Source organism: Callionymus lyra, chromosome 7 (genome assembly GCF_982586985.1).
Source record: "Callionymus lyra chromosome 7, fCalLyr1.hap1.1, whole genome shotgun sequence".
NCBI classification, from domain to species: Eukaryota; Metazoa; Chordata; class Actinopteri; order Syngnathiformes; family Callionymidae; genus Callionymus; species Callionymus lyra.
This window is the reverse complement of record NC_141824.1, coordinates 1,073,480-1,086,357: the sequence shown is the minus strand read 5'-3', so window position 1 is coordinate 1,086,357 and position 12,878 is coordinate 1,073,480. Positions and strand designations below refer to the sequence as shown.

Sequence of the window (12,878 nt, the reverse complement as noted above, 5' to 3'; positions counted from 1 at the left end):
ACATTAAAAACGTCCACAACATCAAGAACATCAAGAACATCAAGAACATTAAGAACATTAAAAACGTCAAGAACATCAAGAACATTAAAAACGTCCACAACATCAAGAACGTCAAGAACATCAAGAACATCAAGAACATCAAGAACATTAAAAACGTCCACAACATCAAGAACATCAAGAACATTAAAAACGTCAAGAACATTAAAAACGTCAAGAACATCAAGAACATCAAGAACATCAAGAACATTAAAAACGTCCACAACATCAAGAACATCAAGAACATCAAGAACATTAAAAACGTCAAGAACATCAATAACATCAAGAACATTAAAAACGTCAAGAACATCAAGAACATCAAGAACATCAGGAACATGAAGAACATGAAGTCTATTAGAAATGAATCTTCACGTTCTTGATAAAAATGCACTAGAATCTTGTGGATCCGTGTTCCTAGTCCTGGAACATCTCGACTATTTTCCTGAGGACACGATGTAATGTGTTGATGTGTTTCAACTTCTTCATCGTAGACGTTCACTCGTAGAAACTCTGCTGCTGGTTCCAGAACCATCAGAACATCAGCTCCGTGTGAAACATGAAAATGAACCGTTCAGGTTATTTGTGTTCAGTTCAGGAGACGTCGAAGAAAGTTTGCATCGTTTACTTCAAAATGTTCAAAACTCGTGGAGCTGCAGTTTCTCTCGTGCACAACAAAAACAATGAAAGAGAAAATATAGTGTGAGTAGCAAACCTTCTCGTGGTGGACCTGTTAGTCCTCCTGCTGTAGCTCATCTCTCTCTACATCCTTCGGTGGCAAAAGCTTCTCGGCCCTGAGGATGAAGTTCGACATGATAAGCTTCAATACTGAAGGTCTATCAGCGGTGAGGAAAGACCTGCTCGATAAACTGGATACCGACGTCTTGTGCCTCCAACACACACCAAACGACTGCGTCCTAAAGATCCCGCGCAGGAACCTTGAGATATTCCATGGCAGTCCCGTCCACAGAAGCGCCGCCTAAGTACGAGATAAAACCACTGTAAAGGGCAGCTCTGACCCCTCTGCCGATGGCCTGGAATTCTCAGTCAAAACGGACAAGTTAACCATCACTTCCGTCTACAAGCCAACCACTGTTCTGGGAGGATTTCTCTCCTCTGGTCCTGAACCGTGTGCAAGGAACCATCAGTAGATTCTGATCCACAGACCTCAGAGCCCGAGCTGGGGTGTAAGGCTGGATCAGATCACTGATGGAAGGTCTGACCATGAATATATCTGAAAGTAAGAACCAGAATTTTAAAGTTGATCCTGAAAGAAACTGGAAGCCAGTGAAGAGTTTTAAGGATCGGAGAAATGTGAGTTCTTCTACTAGAGCGGCTCAGAGTTCTGAATCAACTGCAGGCGAGAAGATCCTTCTTGTTAAGACATGAAAACAAACTGTTACAATAGTCCAGGCAAGTTTAGAGATTTTTCTCAGTTGAAGGAAACAGTTTCTGGTCAGTTTTCTTCAGTGTTGAACAAGAAACATGTCTTTATCAAATACAACACCCAGGTTTCTCAGGCTCAGTTTGACAGACTGACCTAAGTCACTCAAGTACTGACTCAACCCTGGAATCTTATCATCAACAATCACCAGAGTTTCAGTTTTGTCCACATTTAGCTTCAAAGTGTTTTCACTCGTTGTTTGATTTCTAGCAACAATTGACTAAGTTCAGCCTCTGGAGCTCAGTTGATCAACAGAGCAGTAGAGCTGGATGTCATCAGCAAACATGTGATAAGAAACATCAGCAAATCTCTGAATGATTTTACCGAGGGGAATCAAGTACAGCAAAAACAATAAAGGACCCAGAACAGAACCTTGAGGGACTCCACACATAAGATCTGCCGATTCAGACCTCATTTGATTGGCAGATACACTAAAACTGCGCCCAGAAAGGTAAGATGAGAACCATTGTAACACAGACCCAGACAGTCTTCATCCCTCAGTCTTCTCAGCAGGATCTGGTGATCAACTGTGTCAAAGGCTGAGGACAGATCCAACAGAACCAGAACAGCGAATTTACCTTGACAGAACTCTGTCCTTAAAGCACATCACCAAGCTTAGGAAGAAGGTATCCTCCCGCAACAACCTTCTCTCCAACCTCGCCAACTACAGCTGGGGAGCAGAACCCAAATCTGCCAAGCAGACAGCACTGGCCTTGTGTTACTCTACTGCTGAGTACTGCGCTGCACTACGGCAGAGGTTATCCCATTTCCCAAAGGCTGACGTGGAGCTAAACATGCCGCACCATCACAGGCAACCTGGAGGTTGGAAAAGATGTCCAAGCAAGGACCGAGGGAGACAAACAGCAGAATGACCCCAGGCATCCACTACATGGGCACCAGGAGGCGACTGAGGTCTCGTCATAGCTTCATGACTGTCCAAGGCCTAGGTGGGGGAAGTCACCAGAGTCTCTCAGGATCAAGCTATGGAAGAGGATTGACCCGAACAACAACAGGGCACTCCAACCCCCCAGCGAGTCCCTGCCCCCGGGGGGCCGAGAACGCCCAGATGGAACTGGGTTGCCCTGAATCGGGCAAAGGTGGCAAAGACAGGTGACAACCTGCTACGGTGGGGGAAGACCAACAGGGCAGCCTGTAGGCTGCTGTGAGGACCGCCAAACCCTACAACATCTGCACAGCTGCAGACTTTCAGCAACATGTACAGACACAGACCCTCGAGAAGCCAAAGAAACTGCACTGGACTGGAGAGAAACGGCGACGAGCTATGATGATAACAGTTGTATTTATTTAGTTTCAAATGACCATGTTATTATTATTATGTATCTATTCTTGTGCCAAAAAAAAGAATAAAAGAAAATATAAAAATATATAAATATAAACGTTGTTTTATGTTTTTTTTGTTTTTTTTGAAAGTATTTAAGTAAAGTAATATATTTTCCTTTTCTTATTTCTTTGATTCTCTAAGAAAATATCTTGTGGCCCCATGAGAACATGTACATGTATAAACGACCTTGGATCAAACCATAGTTCTATTTCGTCCTTACTGACCGCCAGAGGCGGTGCCTAAATCACTGAATGTATCCATCTCGCGCATGCGCTGTTCGAGTGTTAATACCAACAAAGTCACTTGTGACCCCTGACGACCCCGGATAGGGTATATCTTCCGGTGACATCAGAGGATCTGTTCCTTTTCATCTTCTCGCTGCGCAGGTAGACCGCATGTCACCGAGCTAGATCAAAGGACTAGTTCTTTTGTGCGTTGCTGGTAGTCTCGTGACTTGTCGGAACTGCGAACCTTTCGCACTCCAGAGGCTGCAACGAACTTTGACGCTGAAAAGTTGTAGAGGCTCCCCGTGGACACTTCCGCCTCGGATCGTCATCGTTTGGCTAAGTACCAACTTTTCTTATTACATTTTGTTCGGTGCAACCTACTCGCCTTTGGTTGCATTAATTCTTTGTTGGTGACGGAGTGTGTTCGCTCCCTCTCCCGACATTGTACTCTAAATTTTTATATATCTTTGAATATCAGTACAACCTGTTGTACTCGCTTTTGGTTGTATTTTGATTTCTTTTGGTGACGGCAGTGTATTTGCTCCCTCTCCCGACATTTGTACACTAAATATTTATTTATCTATCATTAAATATCAGTACAACCTGTTGTACTTGCTTTGGTTGTATTTTGATTTTCTTTGGTGACGGCAGTGTTATTGCTCCCTCTCCCGACATTTTATACCGCTGATATACAGCTACCGTTATTGAGTGCCGGTGCAACCTATTGCACTAGTTTGGTTATTTTTTACATTTGTTGGTGACGACAGCGTATTCGCTCCCTCTCCCAGCATTTGTGGTACTTCTATCTCATATGTGTAACACTCGTTGGTGAAGGCTGTGTTTTCGCTCCCGCTCCCAGCGTTTGTTGTTTTCTCTGTGTGGCCTTCCGCTCGTTATTAACATGCTTGGCGGCCACTCTTGCTCAGCCTGTATGGCCTCTCTGCAGCCTGAAGATGGCCATGATATGTGTCCCTCATGCCTTGGTCTCGAGCATCTGAGGGAAGGTCTTTCAGAAGATCCCTGCATGAACTGAAGCTTCATGCCCCGGGGAGTAAGGGCTGTCAGACCTGCTGAGGTGGAACAACTGTTGGGCCTCGTTTTGTTGCCTGAGCAGTTGACCTCAGCCCAGCGGCAGACTCCAACTAAATCCGGCCGATCTAAACGGCGGGCTGCTGAGACTAGAGGCCCCACTTCTAGGAAGAAGGTTAAAGAGTCCGGACTTGCTTCCAAGGTGGACCAATCAACAGAGGAGGTTAATCAAATGAGATCCTTCTTCCTGGCCTTCAAGTCTGGGACTGGTGAAAGAGAGTTGGGTGATCCTGCTCCTCCTCCAGCCATCTTGGAACCGGAGGAAGATGTAATCTCGATGGCAGCTTCAGCCACTGAGTTCGCCGAATATGGAGAGGATGTGCTGCCACGGCATGTAGCCTCCCACACCTCCGCGGCGGGCTCCCGTTCTTCAGCCCACAACTCTACTGTTGGTTCTGAAGACGGCTCTATGGGGGCCATCATTCAGTTGGATTTACCGCAGGCTCAGCCAGCTTCGGCCAGTGCCTTTTTCAGGCGTGGATCAGCTCCCGCCAACTTTACTGTGCCTCCATCTGACGAATATTTGAGGGAGTTGCATGCATGCTGGAGGGACTCTAGAGCAGTGGTTCTTAACCTTGTTGGAGGTACCGAACCCCACCAGTTTCATATGCGCATTCACCGAACCCCTCAATTAGTAAAAAATAAAATATGACTTATTGTATTCCCCGTCTCCACTTAGCTACAAGAAGTGTTCCTTCAGTTTTTCCGGTGCTCAACTTGGCGTTGCAAATCATGCAGATAGGACGCCCACGTGAATCTATGTTGTACATATTCGTCCAACCACTTTTTTCCTTTTCCCGACATAGTTAGTATGGATTAAAATATGAACAAAGAAATCACACGACGTACTACCACGAAAGTCACACGTTGACTACTGAGCGCACTAAATTCCCTAATTGTTTTCCAATTAGACACAGCAAATAAGAAATTTTTCATAAAAAATAAATAAATAAAATAAAATAAGAACAAAAACAAAGACAAATGAAGAGAAAGAACAAGATGATACAATCTAAGTCTAAAGATAAAGATAAAGATAAAGATAAAGATCAAAGAAAAATAACAAAGACAAAAGATACAAAGACTAACATAGAATAAAACATCATGATACTCTCACTCCACTCCTGCCCCCAAACTCAGAATTGTACAATTTAATAGCCCGAGGAATGAATGAGTCCTTGAGTCTATTTGTTTTGCACCTGGTAGGAGCATTCGTGCTTCATCTGCTTCTCTGCTCACTGATGACAGTGTTGAGAGGATGACTGTCATCATCCATGATGGACAGTAGTTTGTTCAATGATCTCCTCTCAGCAACTGTCACCAGTGAGTCCAGCTTCATGCCAACCACAGAGCCAGCCTTTCTGATCAATCTGTCCAACCTGTTGACCTGTTGACACTCCTCTTGGACACATTCCCACCCCAACACACCACAGCATAGAACAGGACACTGGCCACCACAGACTGGTAGAACATGCAGAGGAGCTTCTTGCAGATGTTAAATGATTGAAGCCTCCTCAGAAATTACTGTCTACTCTGAACTTTCTTATATACCTGGCCTGTGTTGCAGGACCAGTCCTGTTTACTGTCCAGCCACACACCGAGGTACTTATAGTTGTCAACTATCTCCACCTTGTCGCCTCTGATGGACACTGGACGTGGCTTTGTCCTGGACCTCCAAAGGTCCAAGTCCAGCTTCTTGGTCTTTGAGGTGTTAAGCAGGTGTTAAGATCATCTGCAGCCAGTGATGGCCAAGCGAGGCGTGTCATCATGAATTTTCACGATAATTCGGGTGTGTCCGGATCTCAGCGGCAGAGGCTCTGCCGAACCCCTGAGACCAACTCACCGAACCCCTAGGGTTCGATCGAACCCAGGTTAAGAACCACTGCTCTAGAGCCTTCTCTCATACAACTTTAGACGGCCGGACCCTGGTAGCTATGCAGGATGCACCCAAGTTTGGCTTGGGCCGCATACCAGCGGTTGAGCCCACAATAGCTGCATTGATTGTCTCACCTGATGAGGCTCTGAGACCGGAGGTGAGGTGTCCTCATCCCCAGTGTCGGGTGACGGATGATCTGCTCTCCAAAGCCTATGACGCAGCAGCACGCATGGGACGCATAGTTAATTCTATGTCCCACTTGATGCTTGCTTTATCAGCATCCATACAAGAGACTCTACTGGATGCTTCTGTCCATAATTTCAGTGACGTTTCCCTTCAGGCATTCGCGCTGATGTCTAGAGAGCTGGGGCGGTTGATGTCCACTCTCGTCCACGCTCGCCGCCAGGTTTGGCTGGCATAATCACCTCTGACAGAGGCATGCAGGAGAACCCTCCGCAGTGTTCCAGTGGAACCGGGGGAACTGTTTGGACCTGCAGCGCTAGAGGCACTTGAGCGAGCTGTCCAAGCCAGACAGACTCAACAGCAGCTGTCCGGGCTTCGCAGGAGTGTGCCTCCTCCGGGCAGACCTAGGGGTTCTTCAGCTCCCCCCCAGCGCCGCTCTCATCCACAGGCGTACCCCAGAGGCTACCTCAGGTCTCAGCGCCCACGTCCACAGCCTGCTCAGCAGGCGGCATAGACTTTTCGAGCCCCTGAGCGGCTGCCCTCTGGGCAACCTCAGGCCTCACATACTGTCCGCCATACCTCCAGAGCCTTTCGAGGTCGGGGGACCAGGCACTGAGGCATTAGGGTCGGCCGTCGGCTGTTTTTCCCAGCAGCAGCTCAGCTATTGGGCTGCTTCCACCCGGGACCCTTGGGTGCTCTCCACCTTGACCAACGGGTACAAACTTCAGTTCCGACGCCGGCCCCCAACCGTTGGCCGGGTCAAGATGACCATCATACGCGACCCGGCAAAAGCCCAAAACCTCAACCAGGAGTTGTCCGTCCTCCTGGACAAGGGTGCAATCGAGCAGATAGATCCCCTGTTACAACCAGGAGGGGTCTACTCGACTTACTTTCTGGTAACAAAGATAGATGGCGGACTCCGGCCTATCCTCGACTTGAGGGGACTCAACAAGTTCCTGAAGGTCTTGAAATTCCACATGCTCAGCCCTGCAGAGGTTCTGCGCACTGTTTCCAGAGAGGAGTGGTTTACTTCAATAGACCCGAAGGATGCTTTCTTTCATGTGCCCATAGCACAACACCACAGACAGTTCCTGAGGTCCGCCTTTCAGGGATGTCATTTTCAGTTCAGGGTGCTCCCGTTTTGCCTCTCCCTTTCGGCGCGGGTATTTACCAGGGTTGTGATGGCAGCCCTCTCGCCCCTGCAGTCGCAGGGCATGAAGATCCTGCCCTAAAAGACGATTGGCTCATCTGTGCTCCGTTCCGGTCTTGGGTGACCCTGGACACCACAAGCCTTCTTTCCCATGTGTCTCGACTAGGTCTCAGGGTGAACTCTACAAAGAGTTGCCTGGTTCCCTCGCAGAGCACAATTTTTCTCGGGATGACACTCGATACCGTCTCAATGAAGGCCTGGCTGTCACCACAGCGGGTGGACAACATCCTCTGCCTCCTTCCCCTCTTTTGCAGGGGCATGTGGTTGCATTACGTGGAGTTTCTGCGACTCCTAGGCAAACTGACGGCTGCCGCCACCGTGATCTCAGATGCCTCCCTCTCGGGGTGGGGTGCAGTGTAGCAAAACCGGACAGCCCAGGGGCTGTGGTCTGCTCGGACTGCTCGGAGCATATCAATGTTCTAGAGCTACGAGCTGTGTATCTGGCCCTGTAGTACTTTCTTCCCTTCCTGAGAGGGCGACATGTGCTTGTGCGGTCAGACGATGTGTTGACCGTATCGCATATAAACCACCAGTGGGGCACCAGGTCTGCACAGCTGCTGCAAGCATCCCGGGACCTGGGCGGCTCCACGCCTGGCCAGCCTGAGAGCAATGTATTTGCCCGGGGACCGGAATCAGGATGTTATTACCCACGCATATGAAGGAAGTGGTCACCCCCTGCCATCCGGGGTGAGGTGCCACTCTACCAGAGCGATGTCTACGTCATGGGCGACCCTACGCGGGTTACCCCTGGAGGACATCTGTGAGGTAGCGTCATGGGCCTCACCAAGCACTTTTTTCAGGTTCTATCGGGTGAACGTCGCCACTCCTCATCCATTAGGTGTGGTCCTGTTTCCCGACTCTGCTGCTTCCTCTCAATGAGGTATGTACTGGGATTCCTCGTGACCTTGTTGTTATGGGTCATCCGGTGCTTGAAGCACCGCCTCTGGCGGTCAGTAAGGATGAAATAGAACGAAAGTTACGTATGTAACTACGGTTCTATGAGTCCTGGATGACCGCCAGAGCGTTCTGTCACTCAGAATCCTTGTGACTTTGGGAGAAGATTCTGCAGGAACAGATCCTCTGATGTCACCGGAAGATATACCCTACCCGGGGTCATCAGGGGTCACAATTGACTTTGTTGGTATTAACACTCGAACAGCGCATGCGCGAGATGGATACATTCAGTGCTTTAAGCACTGCCTCTGGCGGTCATCCAGGACTCATAGAACTGTAGTTACATACGTAACTTTCGGTTCATGTCTCGTCTTCAAACAGATGGAAAAGGCCTCTTTGTTTCCCGGGCGGTGCAGAAGTCGTACCTGGAGGTGACGGAGGACGGAGCAGAAGGAGCAGCAGGATCTGGTAAAACCTTCTTGATGGTCCCGAAGAACAAGTTCACAGAATTAGATGGAACTTTATTTACACAAGTTGTAACGCCCTCTAGTGGCGATAATGGAATAAAGCCACAGTGAAGTCATGATGAAAGAATTGTGGGTAAATATTGTTTTTTGTCTTAGGATTGATGGCCATGAACAGAAACATGGTGTTGTACCCTCAAGTCATGGCCGACCACCCCTTCTTCTTCATCGTCCGCAGCCGCAGAACAGGTGAGATTGAAAAGATAAAGAAATGATGGTGTTTGACGAGCGTCTTCTCTCAGGAACCATCATGTTCATGGGCAGAGTTCTGACCCCCGACGTCATCGAGCCGGAACACCAGTTCGACTGCCTGTAACCTGCCAATCATAGACCCCGCCCACCATCTGTCTGATGCTGTTTGTGAAGATGTATAAAGATATATTATACGATTAAAACACACATATATCAGTGTTTTGATACTGGACGACGAATGTGTAAATATTGGACAACAAAAGCAGCTTCTCACCTGGATTATATACGAACACGTTCATGCTCAGTATTATATACGAACACGTTCATGCTCAGTATTATATACGAACACGTTCATGCTCAGTATTATATACGAACACGTTCATGCTCAGTATTATATACGAACACGTTCATGCTCAGTATTGTATACGAACACGTTCATGCTCAGTATTATATACGAACACGTTCATGCTCAGTATTATATACGAACACGTTCATGCTCAGTATTATATACGAACACGTTCATGCTCAGTATTATATACGAACACGTTCATGCTCAGTATTATATACGAACACGTTCATGCTCAGTATTATATACGAACACGTTCATGCTCAGTATTATATACGAACACGTTCATGCTCAGTATTATATACGAACACGTTCATGCTCAGTATTATATACGAACACGTTCATGCTCAGTATTATATACGAACACGTTCATGCTCAGTATTGTATACGAACACGTTCATGCTCAGTATTATATACGAACATGTTCATGCTCAGTATTATATACGAACACGTTCATGCTCAGTATTATATACGAACATGTTCATGCTCAGTATTATATACGAGCTCGTTCATGCTCAGTATTATATACGAACACGTTCATGCTCAGTATTATATACGAACACGTTCATGCTCAGTATTGTGTACGAACACGTTCATGCTCAGTATTATATACGAACATGTTCATGCTCAGTATTATATACGAACACGTTCATCCTCAGTATTGTATACGAACACGTTCATGCTCAGTATTATATACGAACACGTTCATGCTCAGTATTATATACGAACACGTTCATCCTCAGTATTATATACGAACACGTTCATGCTCAGTATTATATACGAACACGTTCATGCTCAGTATTGTATACGAACACGTTCATGCTCAGTATTATATACGAACACGTTCATGCTCAGTATTGTATACGAACACGTTCATGCTCAGTATTGTATACGAGCACGTTCATGCTCAGTATTATATACGAACACGTTCATGCTCAGTATTATATACGAACACGTTCATGCTCAGTATTATATACGAGCACGTTCATGCTCAGTATTATATACGAACACGTTCATGCTCAGTATTATATACGAACATGTTCATGCTCAGTATTATATACGAACACGTTCATGCTCAGTATTGTATACGAACACGTTCATGCTCAGTATTATATACGAACACGTTCATGCTCAGTATTATATACGAGCACGTTCATGCTCAGTATTATATACGAACACGTTCATGCTCAGTATTATATACGAACACGTTCATGCTCAGTATTATATACGAGCACGTTCATGCTCAGTATTATATACGAACACGTTCATGCTCAGTATTGTATACGAACACGTTCATGCTCAGTATTATATACGAGCACGTTCATGCTCAGTATTATATACGAACACGTTCATGCTCAGTATTATATACGAACACGTTCATGCTCAGTATTGTATACGAACACGTTCATGCTCAGTATTATATACGAGAACGTTCATGCTCAGTATTATATACGAACACGTTCATGCTCAGTATTATATACGAGCACGTTCATGCTCAGTATTATATACGAACACGTTCATGCTCAGTATTGTATACGAACACGTTCATGCTCAGTATTATATACGAGCACGTTCATGCTCAGTATTATATACGAACACGTTCATGCTCAGTATTATATACGAACACGTTCATGCTCAGTATTGTATACGAACACGTTCATGCTCAGTATTATATACGAACACGTTCATGCTCAGTATTATATACGAGCACGTTCATGCTCAGTATTATATACGAACACGTTCATGCTCAGTATTGTATACGAACACGTTCATGCTCAGTATTATATACGAGCACGTTCATGCTCAGTATTATATACGAACACGTTCATGCTCAGTATTATATACGAACACGTTCATGCTCAGTATTGTATACGAACACGTTCATGCTCAGTATTATATACGAGCACGTTCATGCTCAGTATTATATACGAACACGTTCATGCTCAGTATTGTATACGAACACGTTCATGCTCAGTATTATATACGAACACTTTCATGCTCAGTATTATATACGAGCACGTTCATGCTCAGTATTATATATACGAACACGTTCATGCTCAGTATTATATACGAACACGTTCATGCTCAGTATTATATACGAACACTTTCATGCTCAGTATTATATACGAGCACGTTCATGCTCAGTATTATATATACGAACACGTTCATGCTCAGTATTATATACGAACACGTTCATCCTCAGTATTATATACGAGCACGTTCATGCTCAGTATTATATACGAGCACGTTCATGCTCAGTATAATATACAAACACGTTCATGCTCAGTATTATATACCAGCACGTTCATGCTCAGTATTATATACGAACACGTTCATGCTCAGTATTATATACGAACACGTTCATGCTCAGTATTATATACGAACACGTTCATGCTCAGTATTATATACGAACACGTTCATGCTCAGTATTATATACGAACACGTTCATGCTCAGCATTATATACGAACACGTTCATGCTCAGTATTATATACGAACACGTTCATGCTCAGTATTATATACGAACCTGTTCATGCTCAGTATTATATACGAACACGTTCATGCTCAGTATTATATACGAACACGTTCATGCTCAGTATTGTATACGAACACGTTCATGCTCAGTATTATATACGAACACGTTCATGCTCAGTATTATATACGAACACGTTCATGCTCAGTATTATATACGAACACGTTCATGCTCAGTATTGTATACGAACACGTTCATGCTCAGTATTATATACGAACACGTTCATGCTCAGTATTGTATACGAACACGTTCATGCTCAGTATTATATACGAACACGTTCATGCTCAGTATTATATACGAACACGTTCATGCTCAGTATTATATACGAACACGTTCATGCTCAGTATTATATACGAACATGTTCATGCTCAGTATTATATACGAACACGTTCATGCTCAGTATTATATACGAACATGTTCATGCTCAGTATTATATACGAGCACGTTCATGCTCAGTATTATATACGAGCACGTTCATGCTCAGTATTATATACGAACACGTTCATGCTCAGTATTATATACGAGCACGTTCATGCTCAGTATTTTATACGAACACGTTCATGCTCAGTATTATATACGAACACGTTCATGCTCAGTATTATATACGAACACGTTCATGCTCAGTATTATATACGAACACGTTCATGCTCAGTATTATATACGAACACGTTCATGCTCAGTATTATATACGAACACGTTCATGCTCAGTATTGTATACGAACACGTTCATGCTCAGTATTATATACGAACACGTTCATGCTCAGTATTGTATACGAACACGTTCATGCTCAGTATTATATACGAGCACGTTCATGCTCAGTATTATATACGAACACGTTCATGCTCAGTATTGTATACGAACACGTTCATGCTCAGTATTATATACGAACACTTGTTGTAAACATTGGTAACTGAAAACCTTATGACATCGAGCAGCTGATATAAGAGGGCGGGTCGTTACCATAGAGACCACGTGGAGTGTATTAACTA

At 44.9% G+C, this 12,878-nt stretch overlaps 1 protein-coding gene across 1 annotated transcript in view; it reads left to right on the top strand.

Annotated features, from left to right (window-relative positions):
* The window catches only part of serpini1 (serpin peptidase inhibitor, clade I (neuroserpin), member 1), a 20,958-nt gene extending 11,715 nt beyond the window's left edge, over positions 1–9,243 (top strand). The window contains exons 7-9 of the mRNA XM_087795423.1: positions 8,677–8,763; positions 8,919–9,008; positions 9,062–9,243. Coding sequence (XP_087651549.1) covers positions 8,677–8,763; positions 8,919–9,008; positions 9,062–9,135 — 251 coding nt within the window. The 3' untranslated portion in view covers positions 9,136–9,243. The remainder of the gene's footprint in view (positions 1–8,676; positions 8,764–8,918; positions 9,009–9,061) is intronic.
* The last annotated feature ends 3,635 nt before the right edge of the window (positions 9,244–12,878 follow it).